Here is a 26,253-nt window from a genome sequence, read left to right on the forward strand (position 1 = left end):
GGAAAAAGAAAAGGGGGGGGAGGGAGCATATGCAAAGTCCTGACACGGTACTCTATCCAAGCATAATAGGGCGGAATGGCGAGGAAATTGGAATGAAAACGCTATATCATACACGTTAATAAACATACAACCTAGGTACAGAGTAATATAACCTCAGTGTGGAAAGTCATTGTAAGGTTTGGATGTACACACAACAAGAACAAGCAAAAAAAAAAAAAAGGGAGGGGGGAGGAAAATTCTACGTGATCAAGCAGATCGGAGGAAAAGATAGGTATAATGCGTGCTACCATACAGTATGTAAATGACAATCGGGGAACGCCTATAACTGTGGAAAGACCGACTGAAGTGCATACCCAACATTCCCTAAGTGGACACCATGATATGGTATGAGGTTTCTCTATGGAGGTATGGTCATAAAATAATGAAGGAATGGGAGGGGGGGGATTTCCCTCATTCTATCATGCCTTCCACTCCCCCTCCGTCTCATCCAAAATATGAGTCAAATATATGACCTTTGGGGGAGACTCGTGCGGCTTAGTAGCTATATATACGTATAAAGGGGGTGCCATTATGGATGCATAGAGACGTACACTGGCAGAAGTAAACCTGAACAAGATTAATATAGAACATGAATTAACAAACTCCAGAACTGCAGAGTAAACAATATATGTGGGTCCGACTTGTTTACCACTGCGATATGTGTTGCAATGACGTTCCCAAAAAAGAAAAAGAAAAAAAAAAATACATATAAAGATATATTATTGCTTCCCGATGTAATGGGCGTACGTCATCGAGTCAGATGCTCAGGAAACATTAGTATGGCATGCACAGTGGTGAGTTCCAACAGTAACACATTTTGACACACATTGGTATAAGAACTGACTGTAAATAGACACGTAACATAACGTAAGGTCCTAAGTGTTAGATGCCACCTACAGCGGTGGGAAAGTCCCACTTGTAGGAGTGATATCTAAAAAAAAAAAAAAAACACCCTATGCCCCCGCCATACAACAAGGGTTCAGGACGTCCCTGTGGGGTAAGCCTCACGATGTGCAAGCGAGTTATGATCGCATCGGCAAGTGCCAATTGTCAAGCAATCTGATGCACGGCGCTATAGCTAGGCATCACTAGCGTTAGAGCCTCTTAGTGGGAAACATGTATCATAACTTCAAGGTGGGTAAAACGCCCACCGCAAACCATTATCCAAATTGAGTTGCGGAAAAGTCCTGTAGAATCCTCCGTGAGGAAGTATAAGCACTGTATAAGCTGTGACATCCAGTAGGTTAAGGTATGCGTTACTCACGTGAGAGCTGCCATATGGGGGAAAAAAAAAAGGGAGAGAAAAACATGCACTATCGAACAGTGTTCAACATTATATCACACAAACTGGTGGGAACAGATGAACTTGTGGGAATAGCTGCCTGTTGTCATGGGCCTTTATGGGAGGTTGACCGTTTTAATAGATTGGTAAATAATGCAGGGTGGGGTCAACGGGCGTGTGATCTCTGGCATGGAAAAGCAAAGCGTTGCCCCTAAAACAGTGGGGAAACAGGAAAACCAAATAGACACTGTCCTTATTCAATAAAAATTTCCACAGCAAAAAAAAAAAAAGGGAAAAGGGGACCCAGGAGCAAGGCAGCGTGTTTGCGAAAGGAGGGCCAGTTATGTCGGTGACACACGATAGAAATAAATCTAGTGGCACATGTCCCGCAGCTGAAGTTCCATACCCAAGTATCAGCTAGTGCATGAGACCTCTAGGCCGCATATGTTTGTGGTAATGTACAGAGTGGTAAAACCCAAGGGGGGTGAGATGGAACTACAGAGTCATGGCCCCTAGTAAACATTGCAGGTGAAGCCTAACTGTTTGGGATCAATGCGGTAAATTCCGATAGGAAGGGCCCTTTACTCACGGAACCGGGACCTTGTCCTGGATGTATGGGGTGGTGTCGTCGGCGTAGACAAATTTACTCCACTCCTGGAGGTCCACGCTAGGTAGGCCCAGGTCATTGAGAAAGCGCGAGGCATCCGAGGGTTCCTTGAGTGCGTATGTTTTCCCGTTGTTGGCAAGAAGAGCGAAGGGAAACCCCCATTTATACTTAATATTGCGATCCCTGAGAAGAGAAGTAACTTCCTTGAGTAAGCGCCTCTGGAACACCGTTGAATGCGCTAGATCCTGATATATTTCAATCGTGGCCTCGTCCAGTTGCACCGACTTGATATCTCTGGCCTTGCGGAGTATCCTTTCCTTCGTGGTAAAATTGTGAAGGCAACACAGCACATCTCTCGGTCTCCCGGGTCTGTTACTGGCAACCCGATGCAGTCTGTCGATAAGGATATCAGTGTCTCTGGCCTGTCCCATGAGATCGTTAAAGAGATCCGTGAGTGTTTGCTTGAGGTCTGGTTGTAGGATCTCCTCTGGGAGGCCCCTTATTCTGAGATTGTTACGCCTATTACGATTCTCGGCGTCTTCCAACAATCTTCTAAGAATAAAGAGATGACGAGCTTGTCTGGTTATTTGTTCGGCATTTTTTTTAACCGACAGTGAGAGGTCGCCTTGCGATACATCCAGGGCTCCAATTCTCGTGGACATGGCCGCCAGGTCTTGCTTGATTTCCGCAGTCTCTTTCCTCTGCGCCTCTTTGATATCATCAAGCAGGCGAATGAGGTCTGCTTTTTGTGGCAGAGCCGCAATTAAGGCCGTAAGGTCAGGCGTCATTGTTGCCGAAGTATGTGGGGATAAGGAGGGCCGCTGACTGCACGGCCTGTCCCCCTCGTGTTCCTCGTCGGCCATGTTGGAGTCACTGTCGTTAGTACGCAACGGCGATGATCTGTTGAAGAATCTATCAATGTCCTTCTCCTTTCGAGTCACCGTAGTTCTTTGCGATGCCCCCTGTGAAGAATTCTTTTGAGATTTCTTCATGTTTTTGGCCGTTTCTATGATATCGAACAAGCTGTAAGGGTCAGGGAAGCGGGAGCTCAGCTAGCATGCGACTGCTCACTCCGCCATCCAAACCACGCCCCCTTTTCTATGTATTTTTCACCTTCTGAAGCAGCTTGGGGGGGGGGTCATCGGCCCTCTAAACTGTTCTACATTGATACATTTCTTATCTTTGTCCCTGCTGAGAAGAATCCCTGGGTGGCTGTTAGATTTGATACAATAGTTGCTAATACTCCAGAGATGATGATGATAAGAAATGTATCAACTAAATGTTGCAAAATTGTCTGCACATGAATTACTGAGAACTGAATCACCACAGGCAGGGACATTCAACTTAACTTAGATTTTGGAAAAACTGTAAAAAGAACTGTTTATTTCTGCTAAACAACCTGAAAGCTGAAAAAACACAGAACTGAAAAAAAAAAAATTTGGAAGATGAATCACCTCTTTAAATACTTGCTGTTGATAAAAAACAATGCCCAGGTTAAAGCAATGCAAACTTCTGCTGAAAGAAAGAGGGCATGCACCCCTACAGAACAGCATGTTTACTGCAGGGCATCTTTAACCCTTTAAATGCCACAGATCGTAGAATCTACGTTCTGTGGCAAAGGTACTTGAAATGCCACAGAACGTAGATTCTACATTCTGCAGCACTTCCGGGTTCAGGAGCGGAGGAGCGGCTGTTAGAGCCGCTCGCTCCGTTCCTCCTCGATCCCCTGCCCCTAGGCAACGAGCAGAGCAGGGGATCGAGTGGCCCCTAGGGCGCGATCGCCCAGGGGCCCCAAAGCAGTAGGCACGTGTTACTTACGTGTCCTGCTGCTGCAGCCTGCAATGCCACGATCAGCTCCGCCCCCACAGCACAGGGGCACGAATAACAACGCAGATGTCTTCCTGGGGTCCTTACAGATCGCCTGCAACAGTCTACAGCGACTTTTTCAGGTTAGTGCAACAATTACACACACAAACACACCAACACACACTTATTACAGTAATACACACTTAGATTCACACTTACACACACTTACACATACATTTTTGGGGATTGGGGGGGTCACTTACACTCACTGCACTTACACACACGCGCACATAACATGTAATTTACCATTTGTACACACGCACACGCACATACATGGCATTGTGGCTTTTTTTTTTTCTTATCGCATCGTCTCTTTTTTTGGCTGAAAAAAATGTTTTATTGCCATTACGAATAGCGTATTCGCTAACCGTACTGTGCAATACCTTTTGTATGTTATTTTGGTGATAATATTGCAATTTTGGGTATTTTGGTGCATTTTTAGCCATTTTATTGAATTTTTAGCCATTTTATTGCATTTTCAGCTCTGCATATGTTGTGTTCACTTGTTTCTAGCCGTATAACCTGTTTGGCCCAGCTAAAATATTCAAACTGTGATTCTGACGGCCGATAACACTAGTCTGGAAAAAAAACATGGATTTTTGTGGTTTTATTGGATTTTTTTGCATTTCACCCTTTACTGCCTTATTTTGTTTTGCCTTGCAAATTTTATCTACTATATATCCATTTGGGGGTCTCTGTGCGCCACATAGTTTGGTATATCTATGCATATTGGGCATCAAAGTGTTCAGTAGACACCTGGCGTTCATATTAAGGCTGTTTTATGCTGATACGTTACGAAATGTGGGGCATATAATGGGGTAAAATTCAAGCTTTCTGACAATTTTCAGGAATTTGATAAAAACCGTTATGTTCAGCATTGCTTTGCAGTTTGGCAGTTTGCAGTAGAAACACTTATTTACCCATATTGGATTCGTCAGAATGTGTACTTTCTGAAAATATATGGTTTTCTGGGGTCTCTGTACTGTTAGGGGGGTCTAATGTTGCATAATACACACACCAGGTGCTTATATTGCAGCAGCCAGCGCGTCAGCTGTGAAAAGGTATATACACTATTGTCATTTGGTGGTCTCTGTGCGCCACATAGTTTGGTATATCTATGCATATTGGGCATCAAAGTGTTCAGTAGACCCCTGGCATTCATATTTAGGATGTTTTATGCTGATACGTTACGAAATGTGGGGCATATAATGGGGTGAAATTCAAGTTTTGTGACGATTTTCAGAAATTTGATAAAAACCGTTACGTTCAGCATTGATTTGCAGTTTGGCAGTTTGCAGTAGAAACACTTATTTACCCATATTGGATTCGTCAGAATGTGTACTTTCTGAAAATATATGGTTTTCTGGGGTCTCTGTACTGTTAGGGGGGGTCTAATGTCGCATAATACACACACCAGGTGCTCATATTGCAGCAGCCAGCGCATCAGCCGTGAAAATGTATATACACTATTGTCATTTGGTGGTCTCTGTGCACCACATAGTTTGGTTTATCTATGCATATTGGCCATCAAAGTGTTCAGTAGACCCCTGGCGTTCATATTTAGGATGTTTTATGCTGATACGTTTTGAAATGTGAGGCATATAATGGGGTAAAATTCAATCTTTCTGACGATTTTCAGAAATTGGATAAAAACCGTTATGTTCAGCATTGCTTTGCAGTTTGCAGTAGAAACACATATTTACCCATATACTTTCTGAAAATATATGGTTTTCTGGGGTCTCTGTACTGTTAGGGGGTCTAATGTTGCATAATACACACACCAGGTGCTTATATTGCAGCAGCCAGCGCGTCAGCCGTGAAAATGTATATACACTATTTTCATTTGGGGGTCTCTGTGCGCCACATAGTTTGGTATATCTATGCATATTGGGCATCAAAGTGTTCAGTAGACCCCTGGCATTCATATTTAGGATGTTTTATGCTGATAAGTTACGAAATGTGGGGCATATAATGGGGTAAAATTCAAGTTTTGTGACGATTTTCATCAATTTGATAAAAACCGTTATGTTCAGCATTGATTTGCAGTTTGGCAGTTTGCAGTAGAAACACTTATTTACCCATATTGGATTCGTCAGAATGTGTACTTTCTGAAAATATATAGTTTTCTGGGGTCTCTGTACTGTTAGGGGGGTCTAATGTCGCATAATACACACACCAGGTGCTCATATTGCAGCAGCCAGCGCGTCAGCCGTGAAAATGTATATACACTATTGTCATTTGGGGGTCTCTGTGCGCCACATAGTTTGGTATATCTATGCATATTGGGCATCAAAGTGTTCAGTAGACCCCTGGCGTTCATATTTAGGATGTTTTATGCTGATACGTTACAAAATGTGGGGCATATAATGGGGTAGATTTCAAGCTTTGTGACGATTTTCCGAAATTTGATAAAACCCGTTACGTTCAGCATTGTTTTGCAGTTTGGCAGTTTGCAGTAGGAACACATATTTACCCATATTGGATTCGTCAGAATGTGTACTTTCTGAAAATATATGGTTTTCTGGGGTCTCTGTACTGTTAGGGGGGTCTAATGTCGCATTTTACACACACCAGGTGCTTATATTGCAGCAGCCAGCGCGCGTCAGCCGTGAAAATGTATATACACTATTGTCATTTGGGGGTCTCTGTGCGCCACATAGTTTGGTATATCTATGCATATTGGGCATCAAAGTGTTCAGTAGACCCCTGGTGTTCATATTTAGGATGTTTTATGCTGATACGTTACGAAATGTGGGGCATATAATGGGGTAAAATTCAAGCTTTGTGACGATTTTCAGAAATTTGATAAAAACCGTTATGTTCAGCATTGCTTTGCAGTTTGGCAGTTTGCAGTAGAAACACTTATTTACCCATATTGGATTCGTCAGAATGTGTACTTTCTGAAAATATATGGTTTTCTGGGGTCTCTGTACTGTTAGGTGGTCTAATGTCACATAATACACACACCGGGTGGTTATATTGCAGCAGCCAGCGCGTCGGCCGTGAAAATGTCTATACATGTTGTCATTTGGGGGTCTCTGTGCGCCACATAGTTTGGTTTATCTATGCACATTGGGCATCAAACTGTTTAGTAGACCCATATGTTTATATTTAGGATGCTTTATGCTGGTAATGATACATGGACAATACGATGCTGGAAGGTTGAAGCTTTGAGGCAATTTTCAGATATTTCACCAAAACCGACAATTGTGGGAAAGCCTTGCGACTCAGTAGTTTGGAGCAGAAAGGCATGGGTACCCATTTTAGATTCGGTAGAATGTGTACTTTCCAAAAATATATGGGTTTTGAGGGGTAAACATATATTTATGTGTTTTTACCCCACAAAAATGCAGTCAATGTGTTGATTTTTCATTAGCTGAAGTTACCCACGGGACTGTTTGTATGCGCTAACTTCATTTTGGGGCCTCTAAATGCCAGATACTTTGGTAAACTTATGAACAATGGCCACCAAAATGTTCAGAGGAACCCTGGCAATCATATTTAGGGTGCTTTTTCTTAGTACGTAATGACACATGGGTGATATGGTGCTGGGAAGTTGAAGCTTTGAGGCAATTTTCAGATATTTCACCAAAACCGACAACTTTGGGAAAGCCTTGCAACTCAGTAGTTTGGAGCAATAAGGCATGGGTACCCATTTTAGATTCTGTAGAATGTGTACTTTCCAAAAATGTATGGGTTTGGGGGGTAAACATATATTGCTGTGTTTTTACCCCACAAAAATGCAGTCAATGTGTTGATCTTTCATTAGCTGAAGTTACCCACAGGACTATTTGTATGCGCTAACTTCATTTTGGGGCCTCTAAATGCCAGATACTTTGGTAAACCTATGAACAATGGCCACCAAACTGTTCGGAGGAACCCTGGCAATCATATTTAGGGTGCTTTTTCTTGGTGCGTAACGATACATGGGTGATATGGTGCTGAGAAGTTGAAGCTTTGAGGCAATTTTCAGATATGTCACCAAAACCGACAATTGTGGGAAAGCCTTGCGACTCAGTAGTTTGGAGCAGAAAGGCATGGGTACCCATTTTAGATTCAGTAGAATGTGTACTTTCCAAAAATATATGGGTTTGCGGGGGTAAACATATATTTCTGTGTTTTTACCCCACAAAAAATGCAGTCAATGTGTTGATTTCTCAGTAGCTGAAGTAAAGTCCTGAACAATTTGGATGTGCTAACTTCATATTGGTGTCTCTAAATGCCAGATACTTTGGTAAACCTATGCATAATGGGTATCAAACTGTTCAGTGGACCCCTGGCAATCATATTTCAGGTGCTTTTTCTTGGTACCTAATATAGTTTGGGATATGCGGAGCAGCAAAATAAAACCTTTGAAATGATTTTTCAGAATTTTGAATTTTTTTTTGAAAAACCGCTATGTTCAGACAAGCTTTTATGTTTGGTAGTTGGGAGTAGAGAGACATAGTTACCCATTTTGTAATCGGCAGAATGTGTACTTTTCAAAAATGTATGGTTTTCTGGAGTAAACCTACGGTTTCAGGATTTTTTGCCTTGGAATCTAAAGCATGCCGTTTTCTGCCTTAGTGCTTTCAAAATTCGGTAATATACTGCCGGGAGTTTTTGCTGTACAGAAGTCCTAAATCTCCCTAAAACTATACATATCTGGTATTGGCACGTTCGAGAGACATAAGGCTTTCCAAATCAGTTGGATTTTCATCCGTAAAATGAAATATTTTTCTGGTATAAATTGATATACGATGAAAAATGGTAATTTTTCTTTTTTTTTTTTGGTATTTAGCACTATAAATTTTTTTGCACAGGTGGAAATACATGAAAACTCAGGCAGATTTAGAAAGCTCAGTTTCTACCGAAAAAAACAATGTATAGTTTTCCTAGGTAAACTATAGGTTTCCCCTCAGAAAATGCCCCTAAAGTGAGAGAGCACAAAATGTTTCCAAAACGGCTGGCATTTCGCGTAACCAAAATGTGAAATTCTGCTGGCACTTAAAGGGTTAACAACAATGACAAAACAACAACACAGATGTTTATAGATTTGGAACAACTTTATTTAATATGTTAAAATAAACATTGATGCAACAACAAACTCACCAAACTGTGCCAAAATATGTATTTTTCAAGATGACTGAAATTGCTCCAAATAAGTCACTGTTTGAAGACATATAAAACCAGAATATTTAAATATACAACTTTGTTCTTCCAGTCATTAAGTACTCATGTTACTATCCCATGAAAGGCAGGCACCTCCTACTGATGTGTATAAATACAAATATACAGAGAAGGAATGTTCTGGGCACACAATAAGCTATACCCTTATACTGTACTGTCTAAGGGAATCAATATGGCACCTCCCTCCTCCCATATGTATAAATACAAATATACAGAGAAGGAATGTTCTGGGCACACAATAAGCTATACCCACATACTGTACTGTCTAAGGGAAACAATATGGCACCCCCCTCCTTCCATATGTATAAATACAAATATACAGAGAAGGAATGCTCTGGGCACACAATAAGCTATACCCTCATACTGTACTGTCAATATGGAACCTCCTCCTCCCATATGTATAAATACAAATATACAGAGAAGGAATGTTCTGGGCACACAATAAGCTTTACCCTCATACTGTACTGTCTAAGGCAGGGGTCCCCAACCTTTTTTACGCGTGAGCCACATTAAATTGTAAAAAGAGCTGGGGAGCAACACAAGCATGAGAAGTCCAAATAAGGGCTGCGATTGGCTGTTTGGTAGCCCCTATGTGAACTGGAAGCCTACAGGAGAGTCTGTTTGGCGGTACACCTGGTTTTTATGCAGCAAAACTTGCCTCCAAGCCTGGAATTCAATAATAAGCTCCTGCTTTGAGGCCACTGGGAGCAACATCCAAGGGGTTGGAGAGCAACATGTTGCTCGCGAGCTACTGGTTGGGGACCACTGGTCTAAGGGAATCAATATGGCACCTCCTCCCATATGTATAAATACAAATATACAGAGAAGGAATGTTCTGGGCACACAATAAGCTATACCTTCATACTGTACTGTCTAAGGAATCAATATGGCACCTCTTCCCATATGTATAAATACAAATATACAGAGAAGGAATGTTCTGGGCACACAATAAGCTATACCCTCATACTGTACTGTCTAAGGGATCAATATGGCACCTCCTCAAAAAGGCCCTGGCCCTTAGATACACTTAAAATGTTACTCAGTTAGGGTTGCCACCTTTTCTGGAAAAAAAAAATACCGGCCTTCCTATATATTTATCTTTATTCCCTATTAATAACTTTGGGATCACTGACCTTCCTATATATTTATCTTTATTCCCTATTAATAACATTGGGATCACTGACCTTCCTATATATTTATCTTTATTCCCTATTAATAACTTTGGGATCACTGACCTTCCTATATATTTATCTTTATTCCCTATTAATAACATTGGGATCACTGACCTTCCTATATATTTATCTTTATTCCCTATTAATAACATTGGGATCACTGACCTTCCTATATATTTATCTTTTTTCCCTATTAATAACATTGGGATCAACCATCATTTTTACCGGCAAGGTGGCAACCCTACACTCAGTGATGTTACTGGTCCTTTAACGCTAGACACACATGAAAACCTCCTTGTGCTACATAGCTAATTGATTCAGCCCTCCATTGAATCCCAGCTGTATAGCCCCCTCCCCCAAAACTCATTTAATGGAGGGGAAGCCAAAAAACATATGGGAGGAACCCTGCTCCAGCTTGGATAAATGAAAATGTCCCAGATCATGATGATTCCCTTTTATCCAAGCTGAAGCAGGGTGCCTCCCATATGTTTCATCATGCATAAGAGACACTAGGGGCTTTTAAGGGGCTGCACAGTTTATGCTTTATAAAGAATTATTAAACCAGGTATATCCCAACCTGCAGCCCTCCAGGCCAGCTGCAACCTTTTTAAGAAAAGCTGCATTGTAAGAGAACAAAGGAAGCAGCTGCAGGCTGCTCTCACACGAAGTCTCACAACAAAGGAAGCAGCTGCGGCCTGCTCACACAGACAGTCTCTCAGCCGCGCACCATTGGTGCAGTCTCTCTAGACCGCGGGCTCCTGCTCCTGGGCAGCCTGCGCCGCGGTACCGCCTACCTTACTAGTTGGACTGAGGATTGATTCAATTGGGTTCGTTTTTGCACTGAGCCTGGGATGACACATGCACTGCAGCAGAAATCTACCTCGCTCGGCGGGCAGCCTAACCGCAACTGAGACACAAAGATGGAGTCACTCTGGGATGACTCACCAGACGCGCGCTCTCCCCTCCCACCGCCGGAAGAAGTCAGGCAGCTCAATGCAGCGCGTCGGACGCCGTGACGTGGGAGCCCCGTGACCGAACGTGACGGAAACTAGCGAAGTCAACTCCTCCTGCTCCGCCGCTCCGGAAACTGCTGAGAAAACCCGGAAGAAGCAAGGAAGATCCGAACAGCGCCGAGCCGTGGGACATCTTCACCTACTATCCGGGACGGCGGGACAGGCAAGTAAATTCGGGACTGTCCCGCCAGATCCGGGACACTTGGGAGGTATAAAAATGCCCTGTCTGCAGTGCACTTACTACTAACCTATTGGGCCGGATCCAAAATTGGGGACACGATGAGGTGCTTCTGAAATATTTTCTACTACAGGTATGGGAGATGTTATCTAGATTGCTTGGGACCTGGGGTTTTTCTGTTGATGGATCCGCTATAATTTGGATCTCTAGTCTATTAGAACATCACAAACATTAAATCAACCCAACCTCTCAACATTTTGGAAGTAAAAAAGAGGGACAAAAATTTTTTTCCCGCACTTAGCGCAGCAATATATTCTGACCACACCTCTATCTGTGGCCACACCCCCTAATTACCATGTTTGTTTTACAAAATTTGGCAGGTTATGAAAGTTTGAAAATATTTCTCCTTATCTAAACTGTGTTTTTGTGTCTCAAAATTGTTACAAAGTATCTTATTTGCACCTGTTAGGTGTTCTGGGCTCTCTGCTAAAAGCCAATTAAAGGAAAACTATACCCCCCAAACAATGTAGGTCTCTATAAAAAGATATTGCATAAAACAGCTCATATGTAAAATCCTGCTTGATGTAAATAAACCATTTTCATAATAATATACTTTTCTAGTAGTATGTGCCATTGGGTAATCATAAATAGAAAATTGCCATTTTAAAAAATAAGGGCCGCCCCCTGGGATCGTAGGATTCACTGTAAACACAAACAAACCAACAAACGATACATGTTAGGTCACATGAGCCAATTAACAGACAGCGTTCTGTCTTTTGCTTCAACACTTCTTCCTGTTACAGTTAGAGTTGAAGTATTTCTGGTCAGGTGATCCCTGAGGCAGCACAGATAGAGTCACGAAATGGTGGCTCAAGGCAAGAGATGTAAAAGGGCAATATTTACTTAAATATATATTCCAGTTTGGTAAGATTCTTTAATATGCCACTTAATATGATATGAACTATCTGTTGCTTAAGTGTTCATTTTGGGGGTATAGTTTTCCTTTAAGTGAGAAACTTTGCTTCTTTTTCTGGCTGTTCAGTGCAGAGAAAAGAGGGACTTTCCAGTACAAATGAGGGACTGTCCCTCCGAAAAAGGGACAGTTGGGAGGTATGCAATAGGCTCGTTTTGCTTCCAATAAGGATTCATTATATCTTGGGATCAATTACAAGCTACTGTTTTATTATTACAGAGAAAAAGAAAATTTTTGGTTGTTTGGGTAAATGGAGTCTATGAGAAACAGCCTTTCTCTAATTTGGAGCTTTCTGCACAATGGGTTTCTGGCTAACTGATCCCATACATGTATTAATAAAAGCAAAGCACCTGAGTGGTTCCAATACAGTTTTTACGTTGTAGACCTGATTATGCAATTCAATTAGGGTCTCCAAAGCAGGCCTGGACTGGGAGTCAGAATAGGCCCTGCCATTCCAAGTACACAGAGGCCCAAACAGCCCCTTACCAGCCCACTATATGGTAACTTTCTATTGAACCATACAGCAGCCCCTCTGGCATTTGCCAGAACCCACAGATTGCCAGTCCGGGCCTGCTCCAAAGCTTCTGGCCCTGTCAACATTTTAATGACCTCTTTCCTGGTCGCTCACTTTGTGTAATTTGCACCCAGATTCATACTAAGCCTGCCATTCAGAAGTCTCGTAAACCCTCCTCAATTTACCTGATACACGGGAGCATTCTATAAGGTGGACATCTCTGAAAATAGCAGGCAGGCTTTGGCAACATGAGTGTGACAGAGCCCATAGGGATTTTACTGTTGTGGCAAAAGGAACTTTAGCAGTCCTGGATTTGTGGGAAGTCACAAAGGCCCTGGCCTAGGGCAGCAGAATTTTAGGGGTGGCATGCTGAAATGTGTTCTGAAGCACAAATGACTTGCAGGAGATTCGCTAGCTCTTTAAATCTCCCATTCACCAATCCCCAGTGATCTGGACCTGACAAATTAGGACTTGTGCATATGTGTACACAGGCAAATTGGCACGCACTCAGCAGGACTCCAGGCAACGGTAAAAATCACTTCACTTTATTACACAAGCATTAATCGTCCTAATGCATTTCGTGTGTTAACACACGTAATCATAGGCCACAGCCCCGGTTACCCTGTCCTGCCTAATCTTTGTGTTGTCCCAGGATCTAGAAAAAATCAGGCAGCTAGTTTACGGGACAACTCCACCATTTTTTTTTTTTGTATAAAATTATTTAATGAATTATACTTTATTAAATACTTTATTTATAATTCCTGGATGAATTTGTGAAGTATTACTAATTTATAGATGAACTTAGCTTCATAGAAATGTATTATTCTTATCAATTTTTTCACTTCAAGTACTTTAAGATAATTTAGTAGAACAATAACTGCACTAGCACTTTATTTCAATTGCACAGCACTTTATTTATTTTTTCGTATAGGTACGGTTGAACACTTATTAGTATTTTCCTTTTAAACCTGGTAATTATATAACAGTAACTATAGGCAGGGTTTCTTTTTCTATCTAAATTACTTGCAAGCACAGGTCTCTGATACATATCTGTCATACACGGGTAATAGAAGTAATGCTCATCCATGCCAACTGCTTTTTATAGTGTTGCGTGCAAGCTGCTTATCCCACTGCTAGGTAACCCTGCATATGGAATATGCTACAACACTTCAGAGTGTGATTTCCTTCCATCTCATATCTGTGTTCTTTAAAGTAGGGTTGCGCCGAATCCACTATTTTGGAATGCCCAACCAAATTTGAACCCTAATTTGCATCGGCATATCAACTAGGGGGAGGGGCTATAAAATGTACTTCCTTGTTATGTGACGAAAAGTCACATGATTTTAAGGATTCGTATTGGCCAGGCACAAGGATTCCGAATCTGAATCCTGCTGAAAATGTCAGAATACGGACATTCGGTGCATCCCTACTTTAAAGGTACTTGTATGGACACCATATAGCTTACTAATCAGCTGACAACAGACAGCACTACACTCATGTGGGAAGTGCAGGTCTTTCCACTCTATTCCTAAGAACTATGCCTAGGGTGCAAAGTGCTGGGGAGGGTGCAAAAATGCAGAAAACATGGCACCCTACCCTGCTCTATGTAAATGACCCCTGAGACAGGTCTGTGTTCTTTAAATGGGTGGTTTATCTTTAAGTTAACCTTTAGTATGTTATAGACTTTGACAGTTCTAAGCAATATTTAAATTGGTCTTCGATATTTAATTTTTATAGCTTTTGAATTATTTGCCTTTTTCTTATGACTCTTTCCAGCTTTCAAATGGGGGTCACTGACCCCACTGAAAAACAAAGGCTCTGTAAGGCTACAAATGTATTATTACTTTTTATTAATCATTATTCTATTCAGACCCTCTATTATTGATATTCCAGTCTCATATTCAAATCGGTGCATGGTTGCTAGGGTAATTTTGTTTAGATTGCTTAAATTGCAAATTGGAGAGCCGCTGAATAAAAAAGCTAAATAACTCAAAAAACACAAATAAGAAATAATGAAAATTAATTGCAAATTGTCTCAGAATATCACTCTCTACATCATACTAAAAGTTAACTCAAAGGGGATCAACCCCTATAAAGGTACCAAGTGGGCACCCCATTGCTCTTTAGTAAGCTTACAGCAGCAATAGCCAGCTTGTGGCCCACTATTATCTATCAGTATATTTCAGCTGTCTAGTGATGCTTAGAGAATTTTAGTCTGGTCCGTTTTGTGTTGCTTCTTCATTTGACAGTTCCTGTCTTTTCCATAATACAGGTTTTATAGCAAAGGCAATATTGGTCAGTGTGAATGGAAGAGGCTGCGCAAATGTCACATCAACTCTCTTCAGGATATCCCAGCCAAGATTTTTATGATCACCCAGAGAAACTTAAGAACAAGAAAAAGGGCAAAAAACATTCTAAGGTGGCTGCAGAAAATACCTGTATTGATGCTGAAGTTGCCGGGTCAGAAAATGTTTCTTCTACTCCGCATAAAAGGAAGAATAAAAACAAAAATCCGGTAGACAGCGGCTTGGACTATTACAGTGCATTAACTGGAACCTCTGACGGGGACCCGAATGTGTCACTACATGGTCTGGAAAAGTCTGCAAAGAAAAAGCACTTCAGACACCGTGACCTATCTCCATCAGTTTTAGTGCCTGCTTCCCCCTCTGACTTTGGTAACTAAAATTAAACTAAAAGGGGCGCTTTCATCAATTGCACCCTTTCCCATTGGAAATTTGTATTTATAGAACTTGATATAAATACTTGGATAGAAGTTTATTGGTTTTGTTTTCTCTGCTCTTATGTATAGCAGTCTTATAGTTAAATCAGATTACAGGCATTTCATGTAGGGGTCAAGTAAGTGTAAATAAACTAGGGATGCACCAAATCCATTATTTTGGATTCGGCCGAACCCCCGAATCCTTCACGAAAGATTTGACTGAACCGAATCCTAATGTGCATATGAAAGAGTTGGGATGGGGACAACATTTTTTACTTCTTTGTTTTGTGACAAAAAGTCATGCGATTTCCCTCTCTGCTCCGGGCAGGCTTAAGGATTCGGGTGAACCCTGCTGAAAAAGGTTGAATCCTGCCAGAATCCCGAACAGAATCCTGGATTCGGTGCATCCCTAAAATAAACCTGTCTTATACATGTTAATTGACCCTGCTATATAGTGTCCCTAAAGCAAGCCATGATTGCTGTTGTATCGGCACAAAGGAAGTAGTGAAAGTTAAATATGTAGCAGGAAATACATTTCCCAGTGGTGCACTGCTTTGAATTGACTGTGGAGGGTGAACTTTAAAGCAGTGCCTGCAATGTGGCCCCTGTGTCCACGGGGTCTGCTTTATGTTAGTTATATATTTATTTGTCAGCAGTCTCCCTAAGGCTTTGTTGTGCTTTTTCATTTCTAGGGGATGTTTCAAGCCAAGAGAGGACTGACTTGGAAGATTTGCTTCCAGTAAAGAAGAAAAAAAAGCACCGTCATCAAACTGTAAGCCAGGAGGAAAGTAGTTATCAAGCAATTTCTTCATATACAGGTAAGTTGGCTGTTTTTGTAAATGCTAACAGAAACCCATTAAAGAAATATATATGTATACTACTGGTCCTTTTTTTCAGGGGACACTTTAATTCCCATGCAGAGTGAATTAGAAGACCCACTTAAACCAAAGAAGAAAAAAAAGAAGCATGAATATCAAGACAGGAGCCATAACAAAGATGGTCTTTCTGAAGAGTGTGACTCACCTGATACCCACAGGAAGAGCAAAAAGAAAAAGCATGATAAGTACACAGAAGAGACCACAGCAATGGCAGGTCAAGTAGAAATATCCAACATGGAGGACGAGAGAGAAACTTTAGAGATGGCAGTCAAAAAGAAGAAGAAGAAAGTCAGAGAAGGGAATTCATCTACTTCTGTTTTAATGGACACAGGTACATTTTCATGTTGTGATGATTACTGCATAAATATAGTTGGGTATACTGTGTTGTTCCTAATGTTTGGATCCAGAATCAAGAGTGTAAAGGAAGTTTAGAGGGGCGACATGGGAAGTGTTTGCTCTGGTTCAGTAACTCACATCAACCAGCTGTTAGCCTATGGCCCACAGACATACCAACAGATGACTACTGGTGTGTGTATGGTGCTCTGTCTACGTACTATGGATGAATCTGTCAGGTTAAAAAATTTTACCATGGTGCATTGGCATATGAGGAAGCAATAAGTGGCAGCAGCTTGCACAAATAATTGGAGCAATAGGAAGGTGGCCATACTGGATGGGGCCCCTAGTATGCTCATCTTTCATTTGGCTTGTGGGGAGATAGGGCAAAGATTGCACCTGGTTGGCCACTGTATAGCAGCCCTTATTTAGTTCAGTTTTATGATAGAATGTGATATGATAGAAAGAAATCTGATTGGATGATATAGGTTTGCCTTAAAATAGGTGATGACCAGCAAAAGTTGGCAAAGGGTACATAAGCTTGGGGTAGCAGGCCACAAAAATATGAAAAGCAAGGAGGCTGGAAAGGCAGGACTAGCTTCAAGTAGAAATATATTAATTTCAACACAAACTGTGCAGCTAGTTCTGCCTTTCTGGCCTCCTTGCTTTTCATATTTTTGTTGGATGATATTTGTTATATGACTGGGGCAAATGTTGTTGAAGGCCAAAAAGAAACAACTTTTAAGGCCAGCTTTAATAAAAGGAATCCAGGAACCATAACTGTAGATTATGTTTTGCTAGGAGACACCACCCTTGCTGAACAGACGGATCCCGAGAAACCCCCAATGTTTAAAAAAAAGAAGAAAAAGCACACGCACAAAATGCTGGATGATGAGAACACCCCACAGTCCACTGGAATGATCAGCACAGCCTCAGCAGCCTCAACACCAAAAAGAAAAAGAGGCCAAGAACAAAGCGATGAGATAATGGAGAGCAATATGGTGGAACCAAATGGAGACACTGTACTAACCAAGGAAATTACTCATACCCTGTCCAAACGTAAAAAGAAAATAAGCACAGATACCACATATTCTTACCATGGTCTCTCCATGGAGCCTGAAAAATCTTTGGACAGTTTGGAAACTCCCCCAAGAAAAAAGAAGAAACATTCAGAGCACAAGGATTCTAGTTCTGGTATATTGAGTTCCTTCTCTTATGCAGGTAATGATTTTATTTTGGTTGCTGTGAATCTTAGCTGAGCTCTTTGACTGTTAAAGGACTTAACTTGTGGGAATGTTGCACTGTTTGACCTTGAGATATGCTGGTGTTTTACAGAAGGTCTATTAGGATCTCGGGGATTTAGCAAGAAAATAATAATGAGGGGCAGTTCTTTGGAACCCCACAGAAATAGATAAGTTCATTGACCATTGCCATACTGTTATTTTATAGGAGGCACATCCATTGTTGAGCAGACTGATTCAGAAGACCCACAAGCTTTCCAGGAGAAGAAAAAGAAAAAACACAGAGATCGTAGCAAAATGCTGGAAGAAAAAGGTTTGCTGATGGAACTATCTGACCATGATGTTCCCATAGTGGCCAAGAAGAAGAAAAAAAAGAATCATGAATACACAGTCCTGCTCAATGAGAGGAATGACAAAAGTGGAAACCTGGTTGGAGATAATCTGAAGAAGCAACTGGAGCAGGAATGTTCTGCAGATCTGAGAGAATATGCAGAGCCTGAACCTTGTGGCTTGACATTGTCAGTGAGTAAGAAGAAATCTAAGAAGCACAAGAGATCTGAAATGGAAAGAGAAGACCAGAGGTTGGTTGAATCACATAGTATTAATGATGAAATAGAAGAGCCACAAGAAGAGAACTTTTCCACCCCATCTAGCACGGAAAGGAGAGAGAGCATGATGGAATCTCAGGAGAACCCTTCTGAAACTGAGCATGAGTCTCAACCAGTCTGCAACACAGATGAAGGCATAGGTGACCAAGGGACCAATGCAACTGATAGCAGGTGAGATAGCAAAGGGACCCCAATAATGGGGCAGTTTAGATCTGTGGCTAACTTCACTATGATACTGATTGGACAGAGCAGTAAATCGCCATATTATAAGGGTTCACACAGCAGTACCAGATTCACTCAGTAGATTGTAGATGTCTAAATTGCTTAACTGCCATTATTGTGTGACAGGATTGATTCGGCTGTGGAAGCTGTGCTGGAGATTAAGAGACAAAGGAAAGTGAGATCATATCCACTTCTACGCCAGAAAGACCTTGAACTCCTTAAGGAGTATTTCCCGTACCTGGAAAAACGGAAATATTCCACAATTGAATGTATAGTGAGAGAAGACTTGGAAAGAGTAAGGGCAGCCAAAATGAAAGGTAGGTGGTTTTCATTTTCTGTGTAACAGCATATTAGCGATTTATTATCAGCAAATGCAGTCATTAGGCCTGGAGCAAAAAGAAATGTATGTACATACTGGGAATCAGTACTGCACCTTAAAGGAAAAGGAATGGCATAATCACTACTAGATTATAGGCAGCGCCATTTATTTCCCCTACCTCTCCAGCTACTGCTGAATCCATAGTCCTTAATTTATAGGCTGTCCAGTACTGGGATTGGTAATGTGTGAATTGAAGCCTGGCAGTGTCTGTGCCAAATCAACCATTTTTTCTTGCAGGTATCCCCTTCATGACTGGCAGGTTCACTACTGAGGAAAACCAGCGGCTAGAGCAGAACGTAATGGAGTTTCAGGCTCTCACAGGAATCTCTTCCGGAGATAAGCTCTTTAACAGCTTTAAATACCCAGAAGAGAAGGCCATGATTGAGAGAGTGAAGCGGATGTTCTACTTTAGGCGTAGAATCGGTATATTTTTATGTCACTCTGTGTTGTGTATCTTTGGCTTCTGTTACATATCAGTCAGGGGGTGTCTGAGCATTTTGAGGGGTTCATGGATGCTAGCACTGCAGAAAAGCTCTATTCTCTTGTGTATGCAGCGGAAGGGATACCACGTACAACCTCAGAGGTGTGCATCCGAGGAGCAAAGATGTTCGACTTTACAAGTACCAAGGGACTGTGAGTCTTTCTTTCAGTACTTCTTGTGTTTTTGTGCATGTGAAATCTTTATGTGTATCTGAAATTAAATGGCATCTCTCAGGTATTTGATTAAAAGCCACAAGGGGCCACTTGGAAAAGTGAAAAACCACTAATGGGTGCAAGTGCGCAACACTTCTGCCCTATTGCTTGCTGTTGCTAATGACTGTATCTGTTGTCTCCAGTTACTCAAAGGATGAAGTAGAGCAGTTGAAGAGACACATTGAGGTACATGGAAATAAATGGAAGAAAATAGCACCTCTGATGGGACGCAATAATGTTACGCTTCAGTTGAAGGCATCACAGCTGAGACGAGGTACATGTACCAACTGGGAATGTGCTGCGGTCTCATTAAAGGAGAGCTAAAGCCTAACTAAAAAAGTAGCTAGAAATGTTGTTCATTATGTTTTGGGCTTCTGTACCAGCCCAAGGCAACCACAGCCCATTAGCAGTAAAGATCTGTGTTTTAAAAGATGCCCCAGTAGCTCCCCGTCTTCTTTTCTGGTTCACTGCACATGCTCTGTGCTGCTGTCACTTACTGAGCTTAGGGATACATTCATAATATACAGTACACACAGAATATAAATGTCACAATATAAGGCTGATTAGTAATTAATACAGATACTACATGGCAGCACAGAAACCAGTGCAATTAGTCTAAGAATTTAATAAACCGCTCTGTAGCATTAGTTTGTATTACAGACAAACCTCATTTTCTGCTTGATAATTTGTGACAACCCCTAAGCTTAGCTTCCCAACAGCTGCTCAGAGCCCACTGAGCATGTGAGTGTCACAGACACTTTCCAAGATGGCGACCCCCCTGTGATACGTTTGAAGTCCTGGATCATTGAACAGCTGAAGCTTTATGCTGGGGCAATAAGTTCAGTATATAAAATATGGCTTTTTTTTTATATTTCTCTTTATTTTGAATTTTTCCAAATAAACATTTGAAATATTGCAATACAGCAAAAAGTTGTTCTTTTATAACAATAGTTATAGCATACATTAATGAGTTTCAATAAACCAAAAATAATAATAAGAAAGTAAAGGGGAAAAGAAAAGAAAAAAAACCACCAAAAACATAAATCATAATAAATCCGATATTTTCCAAAAATATGGCATTTTTAACCATATTCATTTTTAGGGTTTACATCTCCTTTAAGCAACTCTTATAATAATCCGCAATGCCAGCTGAGTAGAAAAGCTTATTTTGTCAACAAGCAATTTGATTTCTTCCCTTCTCAAGAGACCAACAGCGGGACATGGAGCACAGTGGAAACAAACAAGTTGATTGATGCCATTAAACATTTTGTTGTCAAACCAGACAAAGGGCCACTGGATACCATCCCTAAATGTGATGTGTACACCGGAATTCCTTGGGTTCAAGTGGAAGAAAAAGTGGAGACAAGAAATTGGTCACAATGTAAAATAAAGTGGTAAATTCGTTTTTTTTTTTTTTTAACTTTCTGATTGGGGTTCTTAATGGTGAAATTAACATAGGCCATTAGCATTTTAGAAGATAAAAGGCAGATGTTAAGTCAGGCATGTTGTCTCTTTCCAGGTCAAATATCCTGCTACTGAGGATGAATAATGGTGTAAATGTTTTTAAAGGAGCATCTGGTGCAGAGATAAAAATCAACATGATCAAATGGTGAGTGTAAATGAACTTGCTGAGACTGTATTCATAGGGTTTGTCCCAATCTCAAGATATCAGTGCTCATAAGGGGTGCCAAGATATCTGCATTGATAAAGGGTGAAAACCTGCACAGTGTAATACACGCTGATAAGGGACCTCACTATGTATTTGCCACCATAACAGCTTTTATGTGTATCATGCACAGGTTACATGATCATGGACCAGCAGAAAGTGGTCAGATACAATGGGAAGTGCTGGCGGACGTTCTTGGGTAAGTGCTCAGGTTTGCATAGACCATTATTGCAGGTAAGAATAAAATGATGAAGTTGGCAAAGCACCATGTGTGAATCTCTACCCTATTTAGCTAATGATACTCTAGGCCAAATAAGACGGATGTTGTCATTTGCCTGGGGGCCATTGAATTACCTGCATGGTCCTCTTCCAATGGCATTTTCAGACCTGCTCAAGATATCTGGCTGATAGTTGGCCAGAGATTGTTCTGGCAGGTCTTTGGGAGGCCCCCCATACAAGGGCCAATAAGGTACCATCTTGGTATGGAGGGACTAAGTCTGCAGTTTTTATCAGCTCACGTACAGCCACTTTAGGGCAGTTTAGGGGAACTAAATAACGTCATGTTCCTGGGTGGCATGCATATTAAGCTGTTCATATACCAGAAGAACTGCTCTTGCAGAAGTGTCCACTTAGGCAGGCATGTGTATCAAATCCAACTAGGAGGCCTGATTTTATGCTGTGTGCAGGCCCAATGAAGGTAATTGGGCAGGGAGCCTCTCTCTGGATGTTTGCAGGATCCTGCAGTCCAGTTCTTGGTGGATCAACACGGAGATCCAAAGTTCAAATTGTGCACGAGGCAGGGTATATTTTCTACTATTAATTGCAGAGGGAGATGTTCCTGTTCCTTTGTCGTCCATAGTTGTCCCTGTTGTAGAGCATGAGCTACCCTAACACGCCTTATGTTGTGCACTGCAAAGAACATGGGTATCCGTATGGCAGTACTATCAGGGTTGCTGCTTCATCCTGCTGCAATTACGCACATTCAGAAAGTCTGTCTTTTGTTAAAAAAGCAGTTGTCCTGATGTTACACACACACACACTTAACCAGCATTTCTCTTTCTTAGGAACATCCCACCATTGTTGCTTCAGAACAAGTTTGTTTACTTGAAAATGCACTACGTCCCTGACTATCATAGTCTGACTCACCAAGGTCTGTTTGGCTTTTTTACTAAGGGTCTGGCCATAACGGCAGATTCTGTAAGATTAGTCTTCAGGCGACAAATCTCCTCTTCTTCACGACGACTAATCACTCCGATATGCCTTCCGCCGGCTAAAATGTAAATCACCTGGGGACAGGCACACAGATCGATTTGTTTTCCGAAGTCGCCCGAAGTTTCCTCGGGAGGCAATTACTCGCACCTTCGGAAAAAAAATCGTTCCGTGTGCTTGCCCCCAAGAGATTTACATTTTAGCTGGCGGAAGGCAGATCGGGGAGATTAGCCGCCACGAAGAAGAGGAGATTTGTTGTCTGGCGACTAATCTACCCGAATCTGCCCATGTGGCCAGACCCTTACTGTCATTTCTTTTTCTTGTTCACACAGTAACTACCGTGGGGGGCAGCTGGTACAACTGTACTTGGGCCCTGACTCCCAGGTGTATTGCATCTTTATTATAATTATGAGTATGGCAAGTGTGAGCCTGTGTGGGCACTGGGTGCCAAGTCAATAGATAACACATTATCAGTAGATAAGCTGCTACTGTCCTTATTGGCACTCCTGAGATGAAAGGGGTCATTTACCCCTGGGTAGAAGTACAAAAACACTAAGGTGCACAAGAGCATACTCCCTGCTGTTGGCTACTTCTTCACTTTTGGTCCTGACTGTTGAGACTATGTATTAAAAACAGGGCCCTTCCAGCCAAGACAGGACTGTACTGGCTTCTGCTACATCAGGAGTGCCTATACTTTACTAATGCGAGGTCTACTTTTAATGGTGTTGTGTTATTATGATCTATAACCATAAAAGCATTGTTGGCATTCTGTTCCATGGAAAATATTTCTTTAATATTGTTTTATGAGAAAATGTATATTACTATACTTGACAAATAACCATTTTTTATTGTAACAACATAATAATTCATATCTGAATGAAAAGCATGAAACAGGAGGGTGATTTAGACAAGCTGTTTATTGGCTTAATTCTTGAAATCTACTGATCACCATCTAAAAGTTTACTGGTAGATCCCGATCTAGCTTTTGGACACCCCTGTGATACATTGCAAAAGTCAAAACCACCAGTGCAGAGAATAGTAAACCTATGCAACCAATGACATGGCTACTTCCTCCCAAAGTAAAGTTCATAGCAGTGTCCCTAGTTATCTGGCAGAGGGCATGCTTGTTTACTATCCAGTCAATTCACAGTGGTGCTGTGTTTACGGGTACTGAGTTCTTATGTTGTGTTCCAGAAATTTTGCATCATCTGTACACAGAAACTGTGCCGCAGCTTGAGGAAAACCTGGTTCCCTCCATCTCACAACAGGAGGACGATATTCAGCCTGTAAGATTTGCCTTTTGGCAGTGTGTGTTTGTGTGTGTGTGTGTGTGCAGGGCAGCCATCAGGGGTTCTCAAACACATTATCCAGAAAGCTCAGAATTACAGAAAAGCTGTCTCCCATAGACTCCAGTTTACGAAATGATCCAAAGTTTTAAAAATAATTTCCTTTTTCTCTGTAATAATAAAACAGTAGCTTGTACTTCATCCCAACTGAGATATAATTAATCCTTATTGGGAGCAAAACCAGCCTATTGGGTTTGCATGCACCCATGGACCACCCCCCCCCCCTAAAGCAGACACTCTAAGCAGGGGCTCTCAGGTGCCTCTGTATAAATATGGCCCTGACCATTGTTCACTTGGTGTTCCCAATTTGTATAGGCGGATGCATGGTTCAGACAGCTGCAGGGTGATATTCGTCCTAGACAGGTCGGAAGAGTATTATATTCGTCCTAGATTAGTCGGATGATGTTCATTTTTGCCCATGTTTTACAGGTGGTTGAAAAAAGAGATTCTTATCTCATCAATGAAATATTCTGTGAATATATCAGCAAAGAACAAGAAGACGAGCTGTATGCTGGAAAAAAAGAAGAAACGAGAGCTAAAGCAAAAATGAGATAATTCAAAGTAAAAGAAGGAAGGTTGCTCCTGAGTGCCTGTGTCTGGGGCACAATCTCCTCATTCAAATGCAGCGTTTGTTCTTGTGATTCTGTCCTTGTGTTATACAGGGATGTCGCCATGTAAAACAGAAGGGCACCATGTGTGCGTTATGAGTCTGCTTTATTTTCTATCTGAGACAAGCGTTGCTTGCCCTGTCAACAAAATATTATTTTATTGACACTTTATGAATAGAGTGCTAGCCATTTTTTGCACTGTCATGTTGTAGAATGGACCAAAAATAACCAGCAGACCCATGAACATTGCTTAATTTTTTTCTAATGTTGCAAACTGAGTGGCCGGACACATTTTAGGAGTCAAGCAATCATACAAGTTCTACATTTCCTACTAGATCCTCTCAATTCATCCCTACAAATGTACAGTACCTGGCCATTAAAGGGGAACTAAAGTCTAAAATAGAATAATGCTAGAAATGCTGTATTTTGTGTACTAAACATGAACTCACTGCACCAGAACTATGTTAAACATCTTTGCAAGACCAAGACTGTGCACATGCTCAGTGTGGTCTGGGCTTCTGTTGGGAGGTTAAGCTTAGGGATCTTTATAAATAATCAAAAGAGCATAAGTCAAATAATATCTGCCATAAAAGCAGATACAGAAAGACTGATTTATAATCAGAATATGCAGACTGCACTGGTTCTGTGGATACAAATATCTATACAGTCGTCGGCTGCTATACAGGGAAACAAACAAAGATGCTTGAGTTCTGTTTTGTGGCCAGAAATTTGGAAATAATTGACTCATTTCAGTCATCTACTGCGGAAGACACTTGAAGGCTGGTTGTCTGACCCAACATAACAGCAGGGGGCGCTGATGTTTCAAATTCATTATATTACAGTTAAAATATATTTAAAACAATGCTAACCACAAAATAATTCTTGTAAATTGCGAAAGTACTTTGAGCAATCCATTTGTTTTCAGGTGTTTAGTTGACTTTAATGTCTTCCATTCTTGCATAGCAATCGGTGCCCCTGAGTTGAGGTCGTATGGGGCAAATCACTATTTTTTTACCCTAATCTTTTATTTTATTTTTGGCACAGGTTCATAAAGTTGTAGTTAAATGAAAGCTCATTCGTTTCTATGTTGTTACAATGTTTTGGCCTCTTACTGTTTTTCAATCAGAAAAATGATTTTAATGAAAGTATAAAGTTTTATGTGTTTAAATACATTTTATAAAACATTTGCATGCTACTTTTCTAAGCTCTTTCTCTGCCTCCCCCCCTCCCCTAAGATTTCCTGACACGAGTTCCATTTCTATTCTATAGAATAATCTCTCCATTATGGTGAATTGGAAACTCGTGAGGCCATTCATTTACATGGTGTAATGGATCCATACAGTGGTGTAACTATAGAGGAAGGCCCCCCCTTACCCAGCAGCTCTGTTACCTGCCTCAGGGGTATCGGAGTACAAGTCAGCAAGGAGTAGAGAAGTGGGTTAAATCAGGGCTGGTGAATGGGCAGAGTCTGGGAGTGGGTGGGAGGATGGGGATCAGAGTGCACTGGGCCCCTCTGAAGATTGTTTTGCAGGGGGGCC

At 41.3% G+C, this 26,253-nt stretch overlaps 1 protein-coding gene across 4 annotated transcripts; it reads left to right on the forward strand.

Moving 5' to 3' along the window:
* Nucleotides 1-11,064: 11,064 nt before the first annotated feature.
* On the forward strand, nt 11,065-25,910 carry LOC108699934 (transcription termination factor 1). 4 transcript variants are annotated; one of them, XM_041575028.1, is made up of 16 exons: nt 11,065-11,357; nt 15,086-15,488; nt 16,225-16,350; nt 16,430-16,741; nt 17,545-17,964; nt 18,193-18,763; nt 18,941-19,131; nt 19,431-19,616; nt 19,748-19,826; nt 20,030-20,160; nt 21,091-21,280; nt 21,406-21,495; nt 21,686-21,751; nt 22,617-22,702; nt 23,956-24,047; nt 24,537-25,910. In XM_041575028.1, the coding sequence occupies exons 2-16, from the start codon at nt 15,119-15,121 to the stop codon at nt 24,660-24,662; spliced, it is 3,036 nt and encodes a 1,011-aa protein (XP_041430962.1). In that variant the 5' UTR covers nt 11,065-11,357; nt 15,086-15,118; the 3' UTR covers nt 24,663-25,910. The 4 variants fall into 4 exon arrangements, with proteins under 4 accessions (XP_041430962.1, XP_041430963.1, XP_041430959.1 ...); XM_041575025.1 differs by having other exon boundaries at nt 11,066-11,459; XM_041575027.1 differs by having other exon boundaries at nt 11,066-11,311.
* Nucleotides 25,911-26,253: the final 343 nt, after the last annotated feature.

This window comes from Xenopus laevis, chromosome 8S (assembly GCF_017654675.1).
Source record: "Xenopus laevis strain J_2021 chromosome 8S, Xenopus_laevis_v10.1, whole genome shotgun sequence".
Taxonomy (NCBI): domain Eukaryota; kingdom Metazoa; phylum Chordata; class Amphibia; order Anura; family Pipidae; genus Xenopus; species Xenopus laevis.

What these genes read in the sequence shown, in the direction of transcription:
- LOC108699934 (XM_041575028.1), top strand. Translation starts at nt 15,119, where the DNA reads ATGGAAGAGGCTGCGCAAATGTCACATCAACTCTCTTCAGGATATCCC. An exon ending in GGCATCACAGCTGAGACGAG is followed by an intron (nt 20,161 to 21,090) that starts GTACATGTACCA and finishes TCCCTTCTCAAG; the next exon opens with AGACCAACAGCGGGACATGG. An exon ending in TCATAGTCTGACTCACCAAG is followed by an intron (nt 22,703 to 23,955) that starts GTCTGTTTGGCT and finishes GTTGTGTTCCAG; the next exon opens with AAATTTTGCATCATCTGTAC.